Here is a 26,798-nt window from a genome sequence, read left to right as displayed (position 1 = left end):
AAAAATAGGGAAGCACTGATACCCTTTTGCAGACGAAGAGTGGACGTATTTAGAACTATACAACTTGACCAAGCACGTGTACAAGTAACTGAACACCAACCTTCATCATGCAAGTTTACATATCCTTTACCTGTACACACTTAGGTTCTTAAGCCAAGTTTCTAGATGCATTAGATTATCTCTCCCCTCCCTTCCACCTCCCCCTCAACTCATCCTTTCTTTTCTTCTTCTACCTTTCTAAAGCCCAGAAGGATACCAGTAAAAGCACATCTTCTTTGTGTCACTGGGACATGAAGTCTTGCTCTCCAGCCTTTTTCTGTCCCCTGCTGGACAGAACAATAGGTTGTATTTATGAATAGCTATGTGTTCAAAACACATTGCAAATATTAATCAATTATTAAATGTATTTGCAAAGTAACAAATGAAGTCCTAAAAAAAACCAAACCAAACCAAAAAAACATATAAAAGGGGAGCAGGGGAGCCACAGTAGTGGGAAATACTAAGCTTGGCTTCCTGTATAGAACTGCCTAAGCCATAGCAGAATAAATCATATGCTAATACAGAATACTGTAAAATGGGAAATAAATAGCTGAGGTACAGAAGAGAAAGAAAGAAGGAAAAGAAGTTTATTCCTCACAGCACAACAAGAGCATTTTCTTAGATGTCGTTATGTATGTGATGAAATGAGAACCATTTCAAAACAACTTTGCAGTGATTTTGGTTCTTTTTTTTTTCCCTCATTCCCTGTACAGAATCTTATTCAGATCTGAGCCTAAAATACAAGTCCATAACCAAATATAACCACTGGGTGTCACTAATGTTCCATAAAAAAAAAAAAAAAAAAAAAAAAAAAAAAAGCCAGTTACTGTATTTTACATGGAGCTTCACGTGGAAATATTTCAGCATACAATTCATAACAAGGACTTAGTACGGGTAGAGCAATCTATAAGTGCACTCGAGACATCTTTAAGATCCTTATCTGAGGTGGTGTTACAAAACCGACGGGGGCTGGATTCATTATTTTTACAACAAGAAGGAGTTTGTGCGGCCTTGCATGAAGAATGCTGTGTGTTATAAATTAGGTCCTAAAAATTGACCAGGACACGCCAATTAAAACCAATTAGAATTTATGAGCAAGCGACAACAAGCAAAAACAGCGCTGGGCGCTCCGGGAGTCCTCGCTCCGACAAGACAGCACAGCTCCGACTTAGGTTCCTTTCATTTTATAGTCCGCCACCTGCTGGCGTCACGAATTTCGGCCCTGTTCGTTCTGCGCGTGTGCGCAGGGGTCTGTGTATCTTCTTAGAAATGTGTTTCTTGTCACGTAGCACCTCCCGAGCGTTTCCCGCGGTTTGTTTTATAAACTATAAACATAACATTTTTCACTGCTTCTATCTTTACCTATATTTGTAAAATTACAAAGGAAGGTACCTTGCAAACAATATATATATAGAATCCACAACAGACATTATATACAATTCATAACAATTCCCCCCTTTCAGAAATACAGCCTGCTTAAGGTTTAAATGAACAAACAGTCTACAATTCATAACACTGTGTGTATGCTGTATACTGGGGTAGTGAGAGATACTATGACCGCATTAAGAGAAGGGCTAGAAAAGCGAAAAAGAGAACGAGAAATACATCAAAATTGGTATGAATCTTGGTTCCAGCAGTTCCCTTGGCTTACAACATTATTGTCCACTATAGCAGGGCCGTTCATACTATTTGTTTTAGGACTAACCTTTGGGCCTTGTATTTTTAATAAAGTAATTGCACTAATTAAAAATCGCTTAGAAGCAGCTCATTTCATGTTTATGCATACTCAAAATGAACAAGTATTATCCAATGAGTCTGAAGCAGCAGGGATTTTTGCACTAAGCCACCAAGAATTACAGCGGTTTAATGAACAAAATCTGTGATAAAAGAAAAGGGGGGGGTTGTTATGAGTTTATATAATGTTTGTTCATTTAAACTTTAAACCAGGTATATTTCTGACAAGAGGAATTGTTATGAATTGTATATAATGCTTGTCATGAGTTGTATATATATCTTGTTTGCAAGGTATATTCCTTTGTAATTTTACTAAAGATAGAAGCAGTAAAAATGTTATGCTTGTATTTTATAAACTAAGCCGAGAAATGTACGCGGGAAAAATGGGGGTGTCTACGTGACTCAGAACGCGTAGCCGCTTCTCAAGAAGCCCATCTATAGGGCTATGAAGAAGAAGCGGGAGCCTTAGCAACAACGCGCACGTGCGCAGAACCGCACGCGGCACGCGGATCCGAGGGACTATAAAAGCGAGAGGAGCCGAAGCCGCGGTGTGCGGTCTTCGTCGAGTAGGAGTTGTTAGGGCGTGTAGCGCTGTTTTTCGCTTGTTGTCGCTTGTTTATAAGTTCTAATTGGGTTTAATTGGCGTGTCCTGGTGAATTTTTAGGACCCAATTTATAACAGGCACGATGCATCTCCACCAGGTGCTCACCGGCGCCGTCAACCCCGGGGACAACTGCTACTCGGTGGGCAGCGTTGAGAACGTCCCCTTTACGGTAATGGTGGCGCTGAGAGGGGAGAGGCGGCGGCCCCCCCCAGGCTGTGTGTGTGTGGGGGGGGGGATGGGGAGAATGGGAGTGCGTTCTGTAGGCCTGAGGAGGGCGGAGGGAGGGAGGGACTGGAGGAGATTAAGGTGCGGGCGCGGCGGTGTGTGGGCACCGGGGGTCAGACGCACCGGGGTGGTTAAAGCGGGGATTACGAGCGGTGGGGCCGGGGATCGGTGAGAGCAGGCGCCTTGGTGAGCGGTTCTGGGTGGGGTGAGGCGAGACGAGGGCGCTCCTCGCGGCCGTTGGGCCGCTACCGGCCGACAGGGGCCGGGAAAGACCGGTGTGACCCCGCCGCGGAGCCTCGCCGTCTGCTCTGCCCTCCGTGAGGGCTCCGTGAGGGCTGTGGGGGCTGCAGACAGAGGCCGGGAGCCGCGGACGCGCCCCTCGTCTCGGGTGGGATCCTCTGAATACGAGCAGGGAGACAGGGAAACCCTCGCACTGTGCGTGACCAAATTCTGCTGGGTGCTTCTTTTTTTTTTTTTTTTTTTTTTTTTTTTTTTTTTTTTTTTTTTTTTTTTCCCCAATGGTCCTCCTGCAAAGAGGAAATGGTCTGTTGCACTCGGCTCCTCGGGAAGCCTCTCCACTGTTGATGAGCTTCAATTGCTGTGGTTAATAAAACACAAATTTATCAAATGCACCTCTTATATGAGAGGGAGAGGCGGCGGAAAGAGTAGTTAATACAGTATAAATTTCAAGAGTCCGGTAGTTTACATAACAAAGTTTGTTTATCGTACACAATATACTGTTGCCAATACTGCTGTCAATTTTCCCCTTTCTTAGCATACGATGTGCTTCCCTCATAGTGTAAAACGGCCCTTTTACCCGTTTCATCCAGCCCTTCCCCTCAGTCTCCCGTCAGTTTATCATTGGTTCCCATCCCGCGGGCTCCCCCAGCATTGGTTCCCGTTTCGCGGGCTTCGCTCCGTTGCCGAGGGGAACGGTTTCATGTTTCGCGGGCTTCATTCTGTTCCTGAGGGGAATGGTCACGTGACGTCCCTGTGTCGCGGCCCCTCCTCCTGTCATCATTCTGTTACTTTTTCTTGAACAAATTCTTTAGACTGTAGTGTGTATTGGACAAGGTACAATAATCCCCGGGCAAATCCATGTTGTTTTGTAGTCTTGTAGTAATGTGTATTTCTTAAAACTCAGAAAATCCCAGAAATTAGATTCTTATTTTATTACATAAAATAATAATTTAATTTTACTCACATATTTAAGACCTCTATATGCAAATTCAATAACAAATAATAAATGTACCTGAATAGTAAACTCTTGCAGTGTTGCTCTAAGAGGCAGAAAGAATTGGGGGGCAAAGGGGGAAACAGCTAAACCCTAAGCCAACTCCACAAAACAAATAAAAGTAGAAGTGCACATGGGGCACAAGTTCTGGAGCAAGTTTGGGTTTGGTTTTTTTGTTTGATTTTGCTTGGTTGGTTGGTTTGGGTTTTTTTTACTGTTTCTGTTTGCAATGATTTAAACCCTTGCAGGCTTACAGTGTCCTTTGCTACTTTGTCTTTACTTGTTCCCTACTGTGCTGGTGCTACACTGAATTGTTGAGGAATAAACCCCAGAGAATAAAAACTTGTTTCAGTGGAGGTATTTAGAGTTCTCTCAAGAGCATAAATAGTCTAATAACTATTCTGTTTTTTTTTATAAATTTGTAATTGTATTTCTTGTAAAAAATGTTCCAGGCATATGGCTCTGGTTGTGACATTGTTATTCTGGCAAGTGACTTTGAATGTGTGCAAATTATTCCTGGTGCTTCACATGGAAACATCCAGATCAATTGTGTGGAGTGCTCTCAACAAGGCAGGGTGAGGATTTTTATATATTTGTTTAAACTTTAAAAAACAGGGAAGTACTCTAAAAGAAATACTTAAACGGAACTTAATATGTTAATGGTATAAATAAGTTAATGTAATGACAAAAATCAGTTTTTACTGGTCTGTAACTTTCTGATTAACACCTCTTGTGTTACTCAGCAGGTGATTTCAACTTCATGGTTATTTTTTATGTGAGGGAAGGGGATGCAGGAGATAACAGTTCTCACAAAATGTGGAAATATGTACTGGTTAACAGTATAGCATTAGAACTGGGATGGTTCTAAAGTCAATGTTATTTCCTCCATTATTGTATGCTTTCCTCTTGCTAAAGATGACACGAATAAATCATTCATATCATCAGACATAAATACAGACATATTCGTGTCTTTGTGTGTCCTGCAAAGTAATGAATTAGAAATACTTTCTTTTTCAGAAAAGGTTAGGCATTTTTGGTGTGTTTACAAGTGCAACAGCATGAGCCATTGTAACTGCATAGTCCCTTGAACGGCTTTGTGGTTTTATTTAATCTCTGAACAGTGCTAAAGAGACAATTTATATCACTGAGAAAAAAAACACTTTCTGTGAATTGTAGTAGTGCATTAAGCAGATTTGATTTGTCAGTTGTCTCTGTCTACTAATGCTAGCTAGTTAAAAGTTGGTTGCAGCATTGAGGAAGCACTGGTTAAGATTCAGGCAGGTTTAGCTGGCAAAGCTCTTGCACTGCAGCAGTGAAGTCCCAGTAGGGACTGGAAGCTGCACAACTGGCTCCTGCAGGATCATCATGAACCCCTTGGAGGTTCTGCATTCAGGACTCTGTTCAGATTCATGGTCTGTTGTTTTCTTTGAAAGTGTGTTGTTGCAGTCTTTCCCCCCACTCCCCTCCCCCCGAAGAGAAAATATTATTTCATAATAAATGTCATGAAACTTTTACATCATGACCATGTATAGGAAACCTGATCCTGAATGGGAAGAACTGGAATAGTTTTTCTTTTCAAAATCGTTTGAAGTAGAAAAAGGGATTTTTAAAATACAATAGTAGTCATAGTACTAGTACATAGACTTATTTGACTCAAAATAGTAACCAATACTCGTAAGTATGTGAGTATTGGCTTCTTCATTTCTGAGGTTTCTGTGAGATAAGTGGGTGAAATACATTGAGGAGTTCGGTGGTATAAGTACTTCAGTTGTCTCTGTTTACCATTTGTCTCTCCTGAAAATGTATTTCATAGTTCAAAATAAACTTGCATTCCTTCCCGTTCCTCCTAATGATTATTTAGTGGTACAAAATAGAATCTGGGAACACACTGATACCCAGCCACTGATAATTAATTGATTAGTTAGCTATGAAGTAGACAGAATGTGAGCAGCAGTAGTGAAGGCATCAGCTTTCCCTTATGCATCAATAGTAGTTACCCTAGAAGAATGTATTAGATCTGATTGTCAGTGTTTGTCCCACTGAACAATATGTCTTCCCTACTTAATCTTACTTCTTATACATTTCTCAGATTCCTTAGAAAGTACACATATAACATGATTAATGATATTTGTATTAGTTTTACTTTTCTTGAACAGCACCTGGAAGAGGTGCAGGAAATTCTGTAGCTATTTTGGAATACTAAAAGTGGTTACTCTTATATCCTGACCTTACATTTTGGGTCTTCTTTCTTTTTTTCTAGATTGCAGCATCATATGGAAATGCTGTTTGCATTTTTGAACCACTTGGTATAAATGCTCATAAAAGAAATCTAGTAAGTATGTATTTTATGACTGTAATTTTGTTTAGGTTCTTGGAAGAAGCAAAACTCTCTCTGCCAGTTATTGTTATTCTAATATTACATTGGCATATGAAAGACTAATGGATAAATGTTTTCCATCGTCCACAATAAAATTGGACGGGTGGAATCTTCCATTGCGTGACCAGCTGGGGACTGCTCTTATAAGTTCACAACCTCATTTTGTTCTTAAATCTCATACTAGAATGACATGGTGGCAATTGGTGTTTCTTTAACTTGCACAGGTCACCAGATCTGTGGTAAGGAAATATGACTTAGGCTTGTGTTAACAGAAGAGCCATGGCCCAGCACTCAATCATTAATTACCTTCTCAGACAGGTTTTACAGTCTTTGTTGCATCTATACTGCTATCCCTTAAGTTATTACAACTATGTATGTGTGTAGCTAACTAGTATGTGAGCTACTAGCTTAAAATAATCTGCAGATGTATTCCTGTGTGTGACAGGTCCAGATCTGGTTCGCAGGGCACTCTGAAGCAATTAAGTTCTATAAAACAATTGAAGATATCACTAAAACTAGATTCAGCAGTCTACTACTGGTTACTGAATGTTTTTGCAACAGACTTAATAGACGTTTCATAGAGAAAGAAATAAATACCATTATCTCTGTATTTTGCTGTTGATGTGAGAATTAATCCTTAACTGTTTTTAAACTACAGCAGCTTAAACGTCAGTGGCTTAAAACGGGTCAATTCTTCCTCAGTTCTATGGCTTACAACCTGGCATGGGATCCTCAAGGTAATGTGATGTTTGTGAAGTATTTGTTTGACATTTGTTGTTAGAAGAACTTGAGCACAAATTATATTTATTGTAATAAAGTGAGATAAGGAATTAGAAAATTTTAGGTTATGTGTGCTGAGGCAGCCGTGTGTTAAATGCAAGGCTACAGTTAGCATTTGTGAAGATGCTGTGCCAATTGTTTGGGTCTGATGCAAGGTCTTAGTTTGGGAATCACAGTGTTAAGTTGCTAACTGACTTAAATCAAGACTAATAATTATTGAAATAGGATTTTATCACTGTTGAATTCAGCAATGTACCCTGACACAGATATTTATAAGATACCGAACAATGCATATGTATTTGAGATTTTTCAATTTCAAATTTCAAATTTACCATTTGAAGTCCCTAAGAAAGCCTTGATGTTCTTTCTGAGAAGGTATTCTAAGTTTAAAATCTTTCATTAAAACAGCTGTATAATATGATGTAATACCTTAAGCTACTTAAAATGGACTTCATAAAGTTGAGTTTTCAACCTGTTTTGAACAATTTTCAAGGAAATACAAAGCCTTAATCTTTCAGTATATGTGCATCATATTCTATGCTCTTGGTTTCACAGTTTTAATTACTCACTTTCAGATAACAGGCTGCTGACAGCAACTGACTGCTTGCAATTGTGGGCCCCTCCATCTAGTGACATTCTGGAAGGTGAAGATAATGATCCTGACAGTCAGGATGAAGATAGAATTTTTCCAGTTCTAAATGACTGGGAATGTGTCTGGCAGAACAAGTGAGTCGTTTTTACTTTAAGACAAATTGCAGTGTTATCTCATATCAACCCTATCATTTCTCCAAAAACGTTTTTTAAAATACGCTTTTAAATCAGCTTAAAATATCATAAAATTCAAAAAAATTTAAGTTACCCCAAACAAAAATTCCTCACTTCAAGTGACTTGTCACCACATAACCTGGGCAAAAGGCTTACTCAAACTGTAGCATTGGCAATGAATCAAAATTGTTCCCACTTTTTCATCTTTGAAAGGTGTGCTGACATAATCAGATGAGACTGAACAGGGGAGCAGTACCAGGCACATAACTGCATGGATGCAGATGAGCTGCTTCCTGGGTCTTAGGAGGGGTGTCCTGAAACCCTCTATCCAGTTCTATTTGAGATTTGTGTGACAAAAGTGCTTTGTGATCTGTCATTTCTCTATACGTGAAGTCTTGGGAAGCAACTGCTTATGAACCTGTATTCTGTTGTCTTTTTTGAAGCCATTTGAGATTTTGTGCCTACAAAACACCGTAGATAGCTTTACGCTTTCAGACAGGTGACCCATAAGCTGTAGTCATATATAAACAATAGCACAAATTATCTCTAAGATTTTCAGTTTTGTTTCTTCCAACTATTTTTCTGGGTGTCACTGGGAGGTAGAGTTAGTGGGACAAACTTCACTTAGGTGATATCACTGAATCTAGGCTATGCTTGCTGTACCTAAATCTATTTTATGGGCTGGTTTTCTGTAAAACTGAAGCTACTAAGTATTTTGTTTCATCTTAGCAAAAGCTTCTTATGCTTCTATTTCTAAAGTGTGCTTAAGGAAACACCTATAAAATATTTACATAATGAACAGTAATATGTAATCCACTGATTACATATGACATAATACTATAGAATAAATAGACATTACTTATAACTTGAAACTTGAAAACTTGACTCCCATATTCTTCAGGACTGAAGTCTCTGTACATTTGATGGCATGGTCTCCTGATGGTGAATACTTTGCAACAGCTGGGAAGGTAAGGACAAAAAAAAAAAAAAAAAATTTAATATTTGCAGTGTTTTGCATTTGTTTGACAAAAGGAAATTAACCAATATAAATAATCCTGTACCATCCACTGTATTATAGTCTGAGCTAAGTTAAATTATCATCTCACGTGTAATGCTGGGTTTTCATGTAATTCCGTGAATCTCAGCAACAAGAAGTTGAACTTAGCTGTGTACTTCTACTAAATACTTGAGAACCAATCTTGAAATACAGTGGCAGTGATACAGATGTCTTTATGTATGTATTTTAGATAAAGTATACTTAAAAGAACTTTCATCTACATAAACATTTTAAAAGCTAGATGCTTATGATAGAACACACACACTTAAACTATTATAATACTCACTCCTCAATGGATAAATTAGAAGCATTTTCTCTTCAGTGAATTCTGAGTTCATTTATCAGTTCTTAACTTCTGTTTAGTTAGGCATATTTTTTAGGTCATTACAACTCAAGCTAAGTTTTCAAGTCATGATTTGCTTCTATGTCATCCTCATTTCACTGATCCCCTTTCGCTTTCAGGTCTGGACAGGTAAGGATTTATTGCTTGCACTCTTAAGTTGATTGAATAATGAACTGTATTTTAGGAACTGCTGGTCTCTTACAGTTACTGAAGAGGACAACTGAGTATGGGGCTGCATTGTCTTATGACTAAAGAATGTGCTTACAGCACCATAGTAAACATTACTTTTAGAATCCTTGTGGTTAGAAAATTAGTAAAAGATCTGTTTCATTCTGTATTTCAGTTTCCCATTAATATACTTTTATATAACTAATTATTTGACTAAGCAGATGAGGCCAATGTTATTTTTTTTCTGTCTGCAGAGCAGCATTATATTAGTTGTTTCATAAGATACACAGCTTTGATCTTAATTCTTACCAAGACTGCCTGTCAGACATCTTTCTTGCAGAATCTTTGGTCATATTCTGTGCTTCTTGATGCTTGTCAGGAAACACTACCTTTTATCTACCCTCTCAGGGATTTGTAATTTATTAATTTATTTACTTTATTTTGTATCTCCAGTCCAGCTGTGTACAATGTACTGTTGTCATGATAGCCACGTTGTCCTTAGCTATCATCAGGATAGTTAAAACTCCAATCTCACTTACCAGCATTTGTAGTGTCATTTTGCTGTGTCAGCATCCCAGTTTTGTTTTTTGGTTACATCAGTGGTGCCCAAGGCAGCATAGGCTGTGCTGGTGGAACCAGCAGAGACTTAGAGCATGGGCTGTCCCAGTGGGGAAACTGACTGTTAATGACCCTAATATTGCAGCATAGCTATTTCTGGCTTTGGTCTTTACAGGCAAATGGACATGGGATTTAACCATGTGTATGTGCTATGCAGAAAATGCATAGAGAACCAAGAGGAGAGTAGGGGGCCAACTGGAATGGAATCAGAATTCCTATGGGAGTGAGTGTTGCCAGCAGAATATTTCTTCAGTCTTGTAACTCATTCCAGGGTGACCATCAATAAAATAAGTGGTCTCAGAAATAGGTTGTGTGAAAAACTGCAAATAGTTGTGGACCACAGATCAAGTTTTCATGGAAGATACCAGAACAGCAGTTTTCTTATTATTTATTTTCCTTCTATGACAATTTTTAATTATAGGTCGCTAACCCCATGTTTTTTTATTGCTTTACCTAGGATGACCGCGTCTTGAAGGTTTGGCATCCTATGACTGGTTGGGAGTCATCTCTTCTGCCCCAAGAGGATAAAGAAAAAAAATGCTCAGATGCTCCGGAGTTCTCGTTTGTTTCCTTGGCACATCCTCAAGCAGTGACAGGATTTTCATGGCGTAACACGAGCAAGTACATGCCCAGGTTGGAAAAATATTTTGATCTATTGTTTCGTTGATTTTTTTTTCAAAAAAAATCAAGCATTTGACCAAGTATTTTGTAATGCTCTATTTAGTTTGGCCACCAAGAGATCCAGAATATTATTAGATTTCTCTGCTTATGCATTCAAGAAATAAAACAGATCGGCCTATTGCCATAAGTTTCTTTATTACCTAGTTAAAAAAAAAGTAGTGATAGTCACATTAGCAGGTGAGATTTATTCTAAAATAGGGACTAAATGTCAGTGCCTTCTCAAGTTATGCCAGGAAGCATATATGAAGGGCCAAATGGTGATATGAAAGTAGAAATAAAATATTTGTTTAAGCAACTAGCATGTATTAATCTGTTTTCTGTACTTTACTGTATATACTGGTGTTTAATTAGTTGCTCAATTTCACTTTTTATTGTTTAATACAATTTATGAATTCTTCACATAGTCCAACAAGTCAGACAGTTTAGGCAGTTTCATAACTGCCGTTTTATAACTGTTGCCTTTATAAAATAAAAACCATATCATGTTCATATGCACTTTTGCCAGTGATCTATGGGTTTATCAGCATGCCAAAAATCACTAGTGACATAAAACCTTTAGTTAGGGGAAAAGCATAAATGTGGATGAAACAAAAACTACTAAATGCTTGGATGGTTCCCTGATTTCTGCTTGATTGCCTGGCTATGTCTGTTGTTAGGGGTTCTGTCTGCAATGCGTTACTCACATCCTGTCTCGATGGCATCTGTCGGCTGTGGGCAGAGACATGGTTACCAGAAGATCCTCTTGGTGAGCAGATCTGTGAAACTGTCACTTCCAGCATTAGCAGCACCATCTCTGAAAAGCGACGGGACAATGTAGAGCAAGCGCTAGAGGTACAAATAAATACTTTTGCCAGTTTTTATGTCCAGATTCCTAAAACTTACGTACTTTAAAGGACGTAGAAATCTTAAGAATATATATTATCTAGTTCTTACAAGCACAGCAAAATAGTCTGAATGAATTCATATCAGTTTTTCATGTCTATTATGAAACACTGAAGAAGTCAGAGACTTTGGAACTCTGCACCCAAGCTGCTTGTTTTTAAAATTCAATCTACTTCTTATGTAGCTAAAAAGTAGTGTTGGGAAGAGACAATGTTTAATATGGAATCGTAAGTGACTTATTCTGATTTGGTCTGAAAGTCTGTAGTTATAAAAACAGTGCAAATAGGAAATAAACACCTAATTTTTAGTTGTGTAATTTAATAATTGCAGCTTCAAAAAGGTGGTATTATGGGACTGTAAATTACAGTGTCGTACACGTAAAGGTAATGGTAAGAGAAAACCTATGAATATAAAACCAAGAAAACCAACATCCCACAACTCATTTCCAATCAGACCAAGTTTGTTATGTATCATGACACCAACAAAGAGAGAGTGGAACCAATTATGCTTTGGGCTGTTGAATCCGTTGGGGTCTAAACAGCTTTCAGTGACACAAAAAGAATTCATTATAGAATTACATTGCAAAGGTTACTGCTTATAGATTGTTGTAAACTTGTTTATGATTGTTATGTGAAGTAGTGTGTATTTTTGTGCTGCTGTTGGAGCCGATATTATAGGTACTTTTAGAAGAGCTTTGCCTTTGGGCAGAACTGATGTACCTAAGTATTGCTAATCTCTGGTGAAATCTATTCAAATGAAGCATCCTTTTTTAATTAGTCTTCACTTCTTGGGTAGAAGGAAATTAAAAAGCTTTAAGCCGTGTAAGAATTTTTGTTTTCCAGGTTTTTTTAGTATTTCTTATTTTTTATATATACCAGACAATTCACCGTTTGAAAAGTATGAGAAAAGGACAAAGGAGACCTACAATTCTTACTCCCCACACAGATGTGTTGCCAAGTCAACAGGGTACTCATGAAGGTCAGCGACACATTTCACATCATGCAAATGCAGTTAGACACTTCCATATATCAGCAAGCATCAGCCCTAATACAGGTGAAGTACAACTATTTATTAAACTGTAAAAATGCATTTGCACAAAATGAAAGAAATAAAAGGGGATGAGATGCACATTCTTTGTATTTCACAGTTGCATATAGGAAATTTTTAGGAAGACATTTCACAAGTTTGTTACTTGACATTGAGTTTTGTTAGACAGATAAGGCTGAATTTATTCTGAATACCTCCAGCACTTTAAAAAGCCAACTAAATTTTTCTTTTCATGTCAGAAAGCAAAGGAATCCTAAATTTTGAGTCTTCTCAATTTTGAGCCTTCTCTTCGTAGAAGGCAATGGTATACAATGAATAGAGTCTTTGCATAGAGAATATATGAAGTGAATTAAAAAAATTCCAGATTTTTTTGGCCAGAAACCATCTGCTTTTTATAGAATAATGCAGCATATTTTAAAAAAGCATAAGTTTAAAGAGCAATTACGTGCCTTACCTAAAATCTGTACATGAAATGACAACACTGCAATATATGAAACTGAGCAATTAGAACTGTCAAATTTGTGAATTATGTGAATTTACCATTCACATAGGAATCAAATATCATGTAAATGTATTGATGTTAAGATATCTTTAAATTTCTGTATTAAAATTGCATGTAGCAACTTGATCTGCATCTTACCTTTTCTAGTCTTGCAGGCACAAATTGTTGTACCTCAAATAAGTTAAACATCTTAACTGAGAAATCTGTGTGTATGTACATGTATGTTTAGATATAAAAGAGGTTCAATATATTGGGATTTAATATATTTGGGTTTTTTGTTTGTTTAAAAATGTCCACAGATATTCCATCAGTCCTGGCTGAAGCAGCTTTTAATACAGAAGAAGGACGTGGAGGCTTTGTTGTTCACTGGTTGAATAATAAAGAATATAATTTTACATCCTCTATTGAAGTATTCATGCAGCATCTAAGAAATATTTCTGAACAGCAAGTAGAGCAAGATTTTGACGTTGAGGTGGAAAAGGAAGGAAAGGAGAGAGATTTGCCTATGAAGCTAGATCATGGTTAGTAATCTTGAGATATGTAACACAGTAATTCTTTGAATTATTAATGCAATAATCAATGTAACTATTTAGCACAAGAATTAAAAGTACTAACATTTTACTCGTGTAACATAAATAGATACTTAGAGCTGGAATTCTGTATTTTTAAGCAGGAAAAATTCAAAGTACTCTCTGTTAGAATGTAATAGTGAAATACATAGTGAAAATGAAGTTAGTTTTTGTCTCTCATTTCCATTTTGGATATATTTCACTGAGCTATGGAATTCTGACTAAGACCTGCTCTCTGTTTACCTTACAATCTGGTTGTTCAGTAGTGACATACCAATTAATGGCAAGCTTTAATATGGGTTGGATTTAGCCCCATTTTAATGCAAATGCACTGTTTCCAGTACTGGTAAGATTCACATTTTCAACCTTTGAAGTTAATAATGGAAAACGTATACTACCAGAAGTAGTATGCTACTTTTTTTGATGAGAATGAGAAATATGAGAAATGAGAGAACTCAGGCCAGTTAGATCGGGTAAAAATAAAAATATTGTCTAGAGGAGCCAGTAAGACCAACTAGTGGCAGCAAACTGATGGCATTGTTTCCATTTATAATACCTAGGTTCTTAAAATCTAGATTACCAATGCAGCAGTTAGGAGTGTGGTAATACTTGCTGAACATGCAATACATGCTGCTTCATCAGCGATCACAAACCATGTATCTCATGATTAACTTCTAAATAGAAAAAACTTCCCACATTCATTTGGAACCAGCATTCCTATAAAATGTGTGGGGTTTTGTTGTTGACCAGAAGAATATTAGGCCAGGGCATCACTCCAAATATCTGATTTTTATGGTTATATTGTATGGCATAGTTAGGAGCAGTAGTCAAAGGCCTCCCAGCTTGTCCAGACAGACCAAAGCAGATATATCAACCCCTCAATGTGCATGAATGTTACAGATGCTGTTAGAAGCAGGTTTAAGAACAGTTGTTTTGAACAGAAACTTGCAGGGAATCTTTGAAATGGATAAAACGGCCCATTTCTTTTCTGTTGTAGACTTCTCTGTAGATAGAGAATCAGAGACAGGGACTGGTACTGGCTCTTCAGAACATGAAGATGGAGAAAGAGAGGGGAGGCCTAAAACATCTCAACCAGGAGGCCTACGCATGCCTCTTCCAACAGTTCTGTTAGATCGGAAAATGGAGTTGCTCCTCACTGAATGGAACGAAAATCCAGATGTGCTTTTTACTATCCATCCTGTTGATGGTACATTCTTGGTATGGCATGTTAAATATTTAGATGAATGTACTCCAGGCATCTTTCGACATGTTCAGGTATTGTATGTTTGAAACTGTTTTATTATTTATGATCTTAATCAACAATCATTGCGTCCTTTCTTTTATATCTGGACATCAGTATGAATTGACTTCTAAGTACTTCTGTGAAACAGTTAAAATTTATTCAGACTTAATCTGGATCTGGGTTGTTGTATTCTAATTCTTTTTTTTTTTTTTTTTTTTTTTTAGGTTTCATTTTCTTCTAGGATTCCTGTTGCATTTCCATCGGGAGATGCTAGTTCCCTTAGTAAAAATATTCTGATGTATGCTTGCCCTGTCTTCTACGAAGATAGCAGTAATGCTGTACATCAGAAAACAATGGACCTCCCAGACAAGACTCCAGCAAATAAAAGACCAATCTTTTCTCAGGGCAGTGCAAGTAGGAATATAGTTCCTCCCACAGTAATGCTGATTTCCAAACATACAGATGGATCTCTCCATCAGTGGGCAGTTACTTTTGCTGACAAATCAGCTTTCACCACTGTGCTAACTGTATTACATAAATTTAGATGCTGTGGCCACAGTTTTCATCTCAGTGATCTAGCTTGCCATTCTGTTTTACCATTACTGCTAACATCATCCCATTACAATGCTCTGTTAACTCCTGAATCTGGCAGTTCCTCGGACTCTGAGAAGATAAGCAGAAAAAATTCTGCTAGACATGTGGAAGGTTCTTCTAGGCAGCATCTTAAAAGTGCAGCAACCCATACATTCCATGACCCAGATGCAATCTATAGTGAGCTGATTCTGTGGCGTGTAGACCCCATAGGACCTTTGTCATACACTGGAGGAGTGTCTGAATTGGCTCGAATTAACTCTCTTCATACCTCTGCTTTCTCTAATGTTGCCTGGCTTCCAACACTTATTCCCAGCTATTGCCTTGGTGAGTATACTTGGCATGTGTTCATATAGAGTTAACAATGTGTGCTGTAGAATTAATTTGGAGTTTATTTTCAGCAACTTCCTCGCATTAGGCAAATGAAGCGTTTTATTTCATTTGAGGTTGAGCTACTTTAACACATCTGATCTGGTTACTGTGTGTGTGTCTAGTTACTGTGGATTCAGTAACTTCTCTGTGTGTGTGTCAAGGCAGAGAAGAAAAAACCAAAACTATTCTGATACAGTTTTTCATATATTACTCACTATTGCAAATATACTTCTCCCTCCACTTTTAAATCTGCGTGTTTAATTGGAGAGTAAAAGGGAATAGTCACAGAAATAAATCTTATCCAAAGAGCCTGGAGAAAGTAAACAAGAAAAATACCTAGAGGTAATAGCTTTTTGAACAGTTTACCTTAGTCTCTTGCTGCGAATCATCTCTGAGTACTCAGGGAAGCTAGATTTAGCCCTTCCAAGCACCTCCTTAGGGTGGTAGTGAAGAGAAAATAACCATTTTAAGGAATGGTAGTATTGCCTTAGATGTACTACAAATTAGTTTGCTTTCTCCATGTAAACAGTGTTTGTAAACATGAATGTTCCAAGCAGAATTCATACAACTTTAAGAAGGATTTTCATTTACATAAATGAGCAGAAAGGGAACTAGTTCAAAGTATAAATAATGATTTTTTTAAATACACACATTTGCTTAGTTCTGTTTCAGTACTTTATGAAAATTCTATTAGAAACACATTCAGATACTGTGAAGTGTAATAGACTACTTGATGGCATTTGACTGCCATCTTAAAATGAATTTTTTGTGTTTTCTGTTAGGTACGTACTGCAACTCTGCTAGTGCTTGCTTTGTTGCATCTGATGGCAAAAACCTGAGACTGTATCAAGCTGTTACAGATGCACGAAAGCTTCTAGATGAATTATCTGACCCTGAAACATCTGTAAGTTTTATTTAGCAATGTCTTGAAAGTATTAAAATGAAACTAATGAAGGCAACTTTTTTCTACTCCATTGTTTTGTCTTCACTTAGTTTTGTGTAATGTTTGTGCCATTCTGTCTAGGGCCTTAATGCATTATACCTTGCAAAATTACATGTTTTGGAAGTTGTCTGTAAACATTAGCAGTCAGAAATGCAGCTATTATTACTAAAAGTGTCTGGGCTGAAGCAAAATAGCAGCAGGTTGGCAAAGGAAAAATAGGATTTCTTTCTTTGTCTTCTCGGAAGAGAGCAAGGTGAAGTGGGAATGTGAAGACAGAAGAGCAAGACTTAGGTGTATCCACCTAAGTTACATTCATATGTGAGTAAAAAGGCAGAGATGGTGGAGTAGGAGGGAACTGGCAGGTTATTGCTAAGGGTAATAGTTCTTACTTTTTCTGTAATAAATACTTTTTTCATGCTTTTAAAATCTTTGTCTGTGACGTTAGACAAAGTCAAGCCTGACCTTACACTGTTACTGTACAAAGAAGCACAGCTTTTTTTTTTTTTTTCACTCTTTTGGTATTTTATAAGCTATTCTGCAAGACTGAGCCTGTCAGTATCCAAATCAGTCTGAGGAATCTGTTGTAGGAGCAGTAAGTGTGAAACATTGCAGCAAAAATCAATAGAGCATTCAGTTATATATAAGCTGTACTGATTTATTTTTTAATTTGTTGGGGCAAAACCTGAAAGCTTTAAAAAAGAGTGAAACATTATATTTGAGTGTCTCATGGCACAGATACTAAGCTGTGTTATGAAAGGGTAAATCTCCAAATAAACATCTAGTTTCTTTAGAAATTGGTGTGCTATCCACCAGTGGTGGTGGGAGTATCTGCAGGCTCCCAGCAGTGCCAATCTCTGCATCTGCAGATACACACATTGGTAAGTGTCAAAATAACAGGAATGAGTCTCTTAGGATTTATGCCAACAGGGAAAATTAAAGTATCAGTTTATTGTAGATGACTAATTTCTATCTGACTGAAGGGAAAATATAGCAACTCTTCTCATTTTGCTCTGTTCCAGAAACTTATTGGGGAAGTGTTTAACATTGTGGGCCAGCTATCTACCGCTCGACCGGGATGCATTATTGAACTCGATGCAATAACTAACGAAGTAAGTAAACAGGTTTAAGGAGGGTGTCATGTAAGGGTGTTTAACTCTTGTCTTATAATTAACCTAATACACTGAAAAGAGGCAAAAAGATGACGACATTTCCCAGTGGTGATAACGACTGCATTGATTTTTTTTTTTTTTTTTTTATGCACCTTGAACGTTTTAGTCAGAAAACTTTCTTTTAGCTTCAAGGAGCTCAAAGAGTTGTTAGAGTGTAACAACGTTTTCTAAGCATAGATCTTGACCAAAACAGAACTTTCAGACTGGTTTACTAACCATCATTTTAAAACAATCCAAACAAAAAAAGTAATGTTTTTGAAAACCCAAACTTAAAAGCTAAACCTTACTATTCCAAAATCTTAGCCAGGTGTGACTTCAATTCCTTTGTTGTGCAATTTACTGCAGACATGTCTTCCCACTGAAGAGGGATAGAAGTCTTAAGAGTTTTTGCCACTGTAATTTGTTCAAGGGCTAAAGAAATAAAAACCAGATACCAATTCTTCTGTCAGTAACTGTGACAGAAATGTTGTTACAGAGTTTCTGTAGCATGGTATATTTTGGTGAAATTTATTTTAATTTACAAATAATAGGTTCTGGAATATACTGATCCTAATATAAAAGGAAAATGTTTTCTGATGCAATAATTTTCAACAGAAAAGAAAGTGATCTGTGTTGGTAGCTAGATTGCACAAAAGAATAATTGCAATAGTACAAATTGTCTCTGTACTCTTCTGCAAGCATATTTGTTGCTTTACGTTTCAGTGTGGCTCAAACACACAATTGCTTCACGTCTTTCAAGAAGGCTTCGTTTTGGGATACAAACCACATAAGGAAGATGTGGAAGGGAAAGAGACTGAGATATTTTTCCAGCCTTCACAAGGTATAACTTACAAAATAAGGATAGTAATTTCCATTAATAAAGTAGGTGCCAAAAATGTTCTTAAACAATACTGAAATCTAGCCAGCATGTACTTTTTTTTTTTTTTGAGAATCGGTAGAATCCCATAAAACGCCTGTTTCGTGTTGCTCCTATGAATTGTTGTTACATGATAACAGGATTAAACAAAGGCAGTCTAATTTGCTTAGACTGAAACATTTTTGATTTATATGACAAGGCAAATTTTTCAGAATGCTGTATGGTATGTAAAAAATGTGTATGAAATAGGACAGAAATGTATTTTTTGCATCAGTCTGTAGTTCCAGGTGATAAGGTGAATATATCTGACTTCCAAGTTAATGCCAAAGAAAGTAACTGAGGAATTTGATAGTAGACTCAAACCTTGAAAAGAAACAGGAAGCAAGCAGGCAGGCGGAAAAGAATCTTTAAAATTTAGCAAAATAGTTCAAATATACAAGGAAGGCAAATTTATCTAATAAATTTAGATTTACCTCTGGTACTGAGGTTGTCTGTAAGTCATTCCATTTCATCATTAACGTAATTCTTCTGTACCCATGAGTGAACTGTGTTTTAAATACTGCTATTTGAATGTTTTGTTTTATAATTAAGCAGCTTCTTTCAAGACTGTAAACGCATTTTTTAGCATTTTAGAGTCTTCTGTAATTGAAAATCATTTGTTGAATGTAAACTTCATGATAGAGATAATATGTTTAAATTACAGGGTATCGTCCACCATCTTTCTCAGAAAAGTTCTATCTAGTAGTAATTGAAAAAGATAGTAATGGCTGCTCTGTTCTTCACATGTGGCATCTTCATCTCCAATCTGTGCAAGCCTGTTTAGGTGAGTCACTAATTTTCTTAGAGACAGACATTTCTTTCGTCTTATTTAAAATAAAACATAAAGCTTGATGGCTTATTTTAAAGGAAGTTGTCACCTTTGTCAACCAGAAGCTTCAGTGTCAGGAATGTTCACCAGAAGTTCAGTAGAAGCAGTAAGGTTTCTTAGAAAATGTGGTTGCATTCTATACCAGTAAAAAAGTTTGTGATGGGATAAGTAATATACTTAAACATTGGATTATTTATCTTAAACTATCAGGGTTTCAGAATGAATACTTAAATAGTCACAGCATGCAGTAAAATGAACACAGTATGCATCATACAGTTACTTTGTCTGTAACTTAAGCACTGCTAAAAAATAAATCTGATTACAGGATATTCACGCCTCACATAAAATTTTTTTAAACACTGTTGGCAATTTTTCTTTTTATGTAGCAAAGCCAACTGAAGCTACTTCATCAGAGAATAAGCATTTAGTACCTGAGCAAAAGACCATGGGTTCTTGTACAGATTTATCACGTGGCAAAAGTCCCATTGCACGATCTTCATCAATGACCAATCTTCAGACTGCCAGTAAACTTACTCTGAGCTCCAGACTTGTGCATAGCCAACATCTGGATCTTCCTGTTGGTGTAGAAGTAATAAGTGCAACTCCTTCAGCGGGTAAACTTTTTCTGTCCAGTTGGTCCACTGATTTACCTTCTCTTTCTTATGGACTTGTACTTTTCAGCCTATCACGTTCTGATTTACCGATACAGGAAATATGGGACGAAAAAAACCTCTCTGAAGTTATTGTGTCCATATCTTGTTACCTTTTTGTAAATTTATCAAGTCACCACAGGGAAGCTGTTCTGGAAACGTACTGCTCTAATAGTTGGAAATTTTAACTACTAGTCTCAATTTATTAACAAATAATTTATACCAGCTTGTTCATCTGCCAACATTAATACATATGGTAGATAGTGCTTCTTTTACCTGGTGCACTCACCTGCTTTTGTCCTTCTGTGGTTTTCCTGTCTGTTTTTTTGTTCCCCCCATCCTCCTTAGGTTTCCTTTTTTTGTAGGCTGTGTGAACCTAATCTTAACTTCCTTAATGCCATCCCATTAAGACTTTGTCTTCCTCTGATTATTCTAACAGCCCTTCTCTGAATTAGTTCAGTTCTAGCTTATCATCCTTGAATAGTGACCAGAAACGCAGTTGATTAGTTATGTCCAAGCTGCAAGATTGCTTTTGCCCTTACCCAACTCCAGTTTAGAAAAATAACACCAGGTTGTAAAGTTGTCTTATCAGTGGTGAGACAGTGTTGTGCTAACCTTAGCACTCTATACTGCTAAAAGTAACTGTTTGTTCTAACTTCAGGTCACCTGAGTTCTTCATCAATATACCCAGTCTGCCTTGCACCTTATTTGATAGTAACAACATGTTCAGACGACCAGGTGCGGTTCTGGAGATGTACTGTAGAGACAGAGCTGAACAGCAAAGATGAAGAAGTGGAAATATATCACTGGAGCACATGGCCTCTAATGAATGATGAAGGAGAAGACAACAGCAGTTCAGTACAGTTCGAAGGAAGGCCAGTTGCTGTTAGCTGTTCTTACGCAGGACGCCTTGCAGTAGCGTACAGACAACCCATCCAGCATTCCACGGGATTTTCCACGCATGTTTGTATACTAGAGTGTGAGTCTACAGGAGGGTCGGAATGGGTTTTGGAACAGGAAATCCATCTGGATGATTTAGTTAAGGTGGGAAGAGTACCTGATTCAAGGATGAGTACAGACAGTAATTTATTTGTTTACGGTACCTCAGATGCTTTTTTGAATCAAGACAAACACCTGGTGCCGAGCGTCAAGCATTTGGTGCATTTGGACTGGGTATCAAAAGAAGATGGTTCGCATATATTGACAGTTGGAGTCGGTGGCAACATCTTCATGTATGGAAGACTTTCAGGAATTGTAACAGATGAAACTAGCAGCAAAGAAGGAGTAGCAGTTGTTACTGTACCACTAGGTGGTAGGATCAAACAAGGTATTAAGTCAAAGTGGGTGTTACTGAGATCACTTGACTTGGTGTCACCTTTAGATGGCACTCCTTCACTGCCCGTTTCACTGTCCTGGGCGAGAGGTGGCACACTGGTTGTGGGAACGGTCTTTGAAATGCACGTTTATGCCCAGTGGAAACACGCTGTCAAGTCTGGTGATGAAGATAGTGGTGTTTCTGTTACTGAAGACATAACAACGCAAGATCCACCCAAAACAATCTTGACAGCAAAGAAGACCAGTGCAGTTGATGGGGCAGGTGCACATGATGTTTTTGTCGCTCCAACTTGGATTCTGGATGGTGGTCTTTTTGAAGATGCTAATTTTTTCTCACCTGTTCTCCCCCAGTATCATCCAACCCAGTTATTGGAACTTATGGATCTGGGTAAAGTTCGCCAAGCCAAAGCCATTCTGTCCCATTTAGTTAAGTGTATTGCAGGGGAAGTTGCAGTAGTTGAAGACCCTGAAGCTGGAGAAGGAATTAGTTCTACTGCAAAGGATACCATCACATCTGGAAAAGATGGAACTAGAGACTACACAGAGATAGACTCGATTCCCCCACTGCCACTGTATGCACTACTAGCTGTAGATCAGGATGTTTCTGAAGAACCCTCTAAGATATCTCAGGGCTCTGAAGATCAGGCTAAGAGAAAACCAGAGGATCCCTACTCAGACTTATTCCAGATTCAGCCTGTTACAACTGATGACTTTATTGATTTTGAGCCTGAAAAGGAGAGTAAATCCAAAGTGATTAATCTGTCACAGTATGGTCCAACTCACTTTGGCCGAGAACATGCGAGTGTCCTTTCAAGTCACCTGATGCACTCAAGTCTGCCAGGCCTCACTCGACTGGAGCAGATGCTCCTCGTAGCTTTGGCAGACACTGTGGCCATGACAAGCACTGAACTAGATCAGAACAGAGATAAGAATTACTCAGGTTAGTAATTGACATATTACTTAATTAAGAGTCTTTTTTCTCAGCAAAGGTAGACAGTTATTTTGAGATAACAAAGCTGAAAGCTAGCATCTGTTATTCAGATGAGATACAGTAACAGAAAAGAAAAAAAATTAAATATAAGTTTGCTTGTACTTCATACATAATAAATAACTTGTAGTTCAGGTTCTCGGAACGTTTAGAAACGTGCATTCCTCTCTGACTGCATTTATTTTATATATGCCTCTTGTGGTCACCGTCATGTTCTAAAGTCAGTATTACGTATTTCACAGGAAAAGGTACATTAGATGAATGTGGCCTAAGATATTTGTTGGCTCTGCGCTTGCACACCTGCCTTCTGACATCACTCCCACCTCTCTATCGAGCTCAGCTGCTTCACCAAGGTAATTCTTCAATCTCTCAATTGAGCCACTTGAGCTGACAAGACCTGGGTACGCTTAATTTACAATATGATGTTATTTTTATTGCCTTTATATTTATTGTAAATTGTATCAGTTCCATTAAGGCCCTTATCTTGCAAAGGGTTAGCAAATGCTTCTCTGTGTGCACTGTGAATAGCAAAAAAAAAAAAAACCTCCTGAAGATATATAGATAGAATGAGGACATTGCATTACAAGAGTATGTCTTTATCTTACCATAAAGATTATTTCATTATTTTCATCCCAGCAGGTGTCTCCCGTGCGCAGTCTGAATAAATGCCATTACGAAATAACAGGCAAGAATAGCGGTTACCTCCTAAATAGCAAACAAAGTGTCTGCCCCAGAAGGGAGACATTTTTCTTTCAGTCTTTCACCATACAACTTTAGTAACATGTATGAGCAGGGAAGTGGGAAAGAATGGAAGAAGCACTGGGGATATTTCAGCTGTTCTGTTAGCAGCTCTGTTTTCTGTTAAGAGAGAGTCACTTCTCAGATCTGTGTAACACTTGGGTTGGAGATCCCACTTTGCATCTTTGCCCTATTGCATTTGTTTATTAAAAAGTCTTGATCTTCTTTCTGCCTTTTGTTATTTTTTAGGCCTATCTACTTGCCATTTTGCATGGGCTTTTCATTCTGAGGCTGAGGAGGAGTTGATAAATATGATTCCTGCCATCCAGAAAGGAGACCCACAGTGGTCTGATCTAAGAGCTATGGGTATTGGTTGGTGGGTCAGGAATATCAACACGCTCCGAAGGTGCATTGAGAAGGTAATTTTTATTGCTTACATTTTTGAAGCACCTGATTTCCTCCCCCTTCCCTGTATTTTACAGTATGCTGAAGATGATAAATACATTGAAAAATGTTAGCCAATAAAACCTAAATTTCCTGCTTGAAAATTGAGTATTTTTTTATAATGGAGTATTACAGAACATAAAAGAGCTGAACTGCAGATAAATGCAGGCTTTAATCTTCTGAAGAGTCTCAAAATTACTGTTTCTTAGAAATATTCACCTATATTATGTGAAAGCAAAATAACTCCAAATCTCATTTGCATGCAGAGATTTCTTATGGGAGTTCTAATAACTGATAATATTCAATATTTTTCTGAGATACCTTAAACTGCTTCCGATAGGTACCAGTGAGATTGAAAACCTTACTTTATTAAGAATTTTTCCTTTCTTGTAACTTTTGATGGATTGGAGTAGTTATTAGTTTTTGCTTTAAATTACAACAAGTAATGCAATCTCTGAAATATCTGTGGAACAGACATTTCTAATTTACTTTATTTCCAAGTCATCTGTTGTAAAAGTGTACTCATTTCATAAAGTTACAGGATACTCAAAGAATCCAGAAGCAAAACTTAATTACCCTAGTACTCTAAATCAAATGCAATCGGGTCTCTGAATCTTCTAGAAAAACCAAAGTGTTCATTAAAGACATACTTCTATAGCTTAAGTGTTATGTAAACAGTGGATCGTATGAGGAATTGCACCTAATGAGTTACTGCAACAGTTTTAACGAAAATATTTTTATTTGCAGTTTTATAGTGTCCCACTGTGGTTGAGAGGGGTGAATAGGGGCAGGACTGCTGTTTGTTTTGAGTCCTAAGAACATATACAGTGTCATGAGAGCTCTCATATATGACTAAGACATTCTGACAGGAATTACTGTTGCTTTGTAGATGTAGCACGATCACCTAGACCATCGTCCCTGACATAGAACGTGTTATTTAGCTAAAAGCAGTCTTTGTATTTTTCAGTTAATTGTAGGTTTTGTTTACTCCAGGTTGCAAAAGCTTCATTCCAGAGGAACAATGATGCCCTAGATGCTGCACTTTTTTACCTTGCTATGAAGAAAAAGGCAGTGGTGTGTGGTCTGTTTAGGTGAGTTCTGCTAAATGTGATTAAATCTTAATTGAATCAGGAATGCAAAGAAGAATTAGTCTAGAGCTTAATTTGAAGTGATGCTGTTCAAATGTTTGTGTGCTAAAGTTACCTAATAAGTAGTTGTATATGTTCCATTCCTTTTTGCAGATCCCAGCACAATGAAAAGATGACTGCCTTTTTCAGCCAGAACTTCAGTGAAGACAGATGGCGCAAAGCTGCTATAAAAAATGCTTTTGCTTTGTTGGGAACACAACGCTTTGAACAATCAGCTGCATTTTTCTTGCTGGCAGGTTCACTGAAAGATGCTATACAGGTATCCACTTTTGAGAATTTAAGTTTCAGTTTCTAATTTGACCTACGTAACTGCATCCTTACAGGCTGTCCTCCACCGATCTTTTCACAAATTGTGGCAGCACAAATACAATGGTTTGTCTGCTCATGACCCTCTTGTGCCCAGCAGACAGATCATTTACCTCCACAGTACTGTGAAAAGTAGCGTGGAAACTGATCTGAAGGCCAGAATAATTGTTCACATACGTCAGACCTCAGTGTAGACACTCAGGAATATCTGTCATGACCCTTCTGGCAAAGCTTTCTGTTTGATCAGCAGAGCTGTAGAACTCTGTTCAGCCTCCAGCTACTCTGCATGACCTATTTTTACAACATTAGATTAAAATAAAAAGTCAAGAGTTCTCCTCTGAAGCAGCCCCAGTATCCCTTTTTAGCAGAGATGTGATGTTGCCTGCCACAAGGCAGGGAGGTGAGAGCAGTAGGCAGGATCATAACCTAAGCACTAGCTCTCAGGAGAGAATGGGAATTAGAGAACCTTCGGTTATTATCTCCATTTATATGCAGTATGTTTGTCTTTACCAGAGAACAGAGAGAATTTTCCCTCAGAATTTTCACCTGCAGGTGTAATCCTGCAGGTGAGACAGTGTGAAGAATATCTTACCAGTGATGTAAGTTATGTTTGTTTTACTAGGTAGAATAAACATCTTTATCTTCTGCCATATTAAAGTTTGACATGCTGATGTAGTCCTATGAATACTGTAATTCCTGAAACAGAAGAAAGTACATCTCTTTCCAGACATGAAAGAAAATGTTACTCAGATACTTGCTGTATTTTTTTGACCCAAGGATGCTTTAAAGAACAGATACAGTGAAAAAAAAATTATCGATTCTGTAAACATGTATTGCTGTTCACTCATTGTTACTTTAAAGACCTATCTTTCCCTCAACAAAGCAACCTTTTCCCCACATCTTATTGTAGGTATGCCTTGAGAAAATGGAAGACATCCAGTTGGCTATGGTTATTGCCCGTTTATATGAATCAGAGTTTGACACTTCTGTCACATACACCTCCATTCTTTATGAAAAGATTTTGGGTTGCCAGAAGGATGGATCTGGGTTCAGCTGTACAAAATTGCATTGTGATCCGTTTCTCAGAAGCATTGGATACTGGATAGTTAAAGATTACAGGAGAGCACTGGACACATTGTTGGAAGAAGCATCTGAAGATGATGAAAACCCAGGTAAAGCAAAAACATTAATCTGATGGCACAAGCTTATTAAGACAAAGTAGAGAAGGAGAAATAGTTTCTGTGTATGTATGAAGCCCCTTGTCCGTATGAAATCATTAACTGGCTTATATACTGGCCTGCTCAATTTTTCTTGATGAAAAGCAGTATTTTTTCCAATTTCTTCCAAGGGCTTGAATTCATCCCTCCGCAATCGAACTTGGTTCTGTTGTCAGATAAGCTCAGGAGGGCCCTCTTTGGTTGGTACTTCCCTACAGTACCTCTCTAGTACTGAATGCTTGTCTAGTCTTCTCCCAGTGCACTTAAATTCTTGCTTCTAGGCCTTAGCAGGAGTTCCTAGCCTG

The 26,798-nt window shown here is 37.7% G+C and overlaps 1 protein-coding gene and 1 long non-coding RNA gene across 2 annotated transcripts in view; both read left to right on the top strand.

Annotated features, from left to right (window-relative positions):
- The window catches only part of LOC139801119 (uncharacterized), a 69,516-nt gene that overhangs the window by 10,184 nt on the left and 32,534 nt on the right, over positions 1-26,798 (top strand). The gene's annotated exons all lie outside the window — the stretch shown is intronic.
- The window catches only part of LOC139801230 (dmX-like protein 2), a 44,869-nt gene continuing 20,530 nt past the window's right edge, over positions 2,460-26,798 (top strand). Inside the window, exons 1-23 of the mRNA XM_071755265.1 lie at positions 2,460-2,546; positions 4,289-4,411; positions 6,097-6,168; positions 6,872-6,950; positions 7,569-7,719; positions 8,660-8,726; positions 10,402-10,577; positions 11,282-11,456; positions 12,386-12,560; positions 13,356-13,577; positions 14,623-14,900; positions 15,093-15,786; positions 16,614-16,735; positions 17,794-17,883; positions 18,646-18,763; positions 19,503-19,622; positions 20,054-20,281; positions 20,979-22,592; positions 22,883-22,993; positions 23,628-23,797; positions 24,816-24,913; positions 25,064-25,229; positions 26,187-26,448. Coding sequence (XP_071611366.1) covers positions 2,460-2,546; positions 4,289-4,411; positions 6,097-6,168; positions 6,872-6,950; positions 7,569-7,719; positions 8,660-8,726; positions 10,402-10,577; positions 11,282-11,456; positions 12,386-12,560; positions 13,356-13,577; positions 14,623-14,900; positions 15,093-15,786; positions 16,614-16,735; positions 17,794-17,883; positions 18,646-18,763; positions 19,503-19,622; positions 20,054-20,281; positions 20,979-22,592; positions 22,883-22,993; positions 23,628-23,797; positions 24,816-24,913; positions 25,064-25,229; positions 26,187-26,448 — 5,398 coding nt within the window. The remainder of the gene's footprint in view (positions 2,547-4,288; positions 4,412-6,096; positions 6,169-6,871; positions 6,951-7,568; positions 7,720-8,659; positions 8,727-10,401; positions 10,578-11,281; positions 11,457-12,385; positions 12,561-13,355; positions 13,578-14,622; positions 14,901-15,092; positions 15,787-16,613; positions 16,736-17,793; positions 17,884-18,645; positions 18,764-19,502; positions 19,623-20,053; positions 20,282-20,978; positions 22,593-22,882; positions 22,994-23,627; positions 23,798-24,815; positions 24,914-25,063; positions 25,230-26,186; positions 26,449-26,798) is intronic.

The sequence above is a fragment of the Heliangelus exortis genome, chromosome 11, assembly GCF_036169615.1.
Source record: "Heliangelus exortis chromosome 11, bHelExo1.hap1, whole genome shotgun sequence".
NCBI classification, from domain to species: domain Eukaryota; kingdom Metazoa; phylum Chordata; class Aves; order Apodiformes; family Trochilidae; genus Heliangelus; species Heliangelus exortis.
This window is presented reverse-complemented; position numbering and strand designations above follow the sequence as displayed.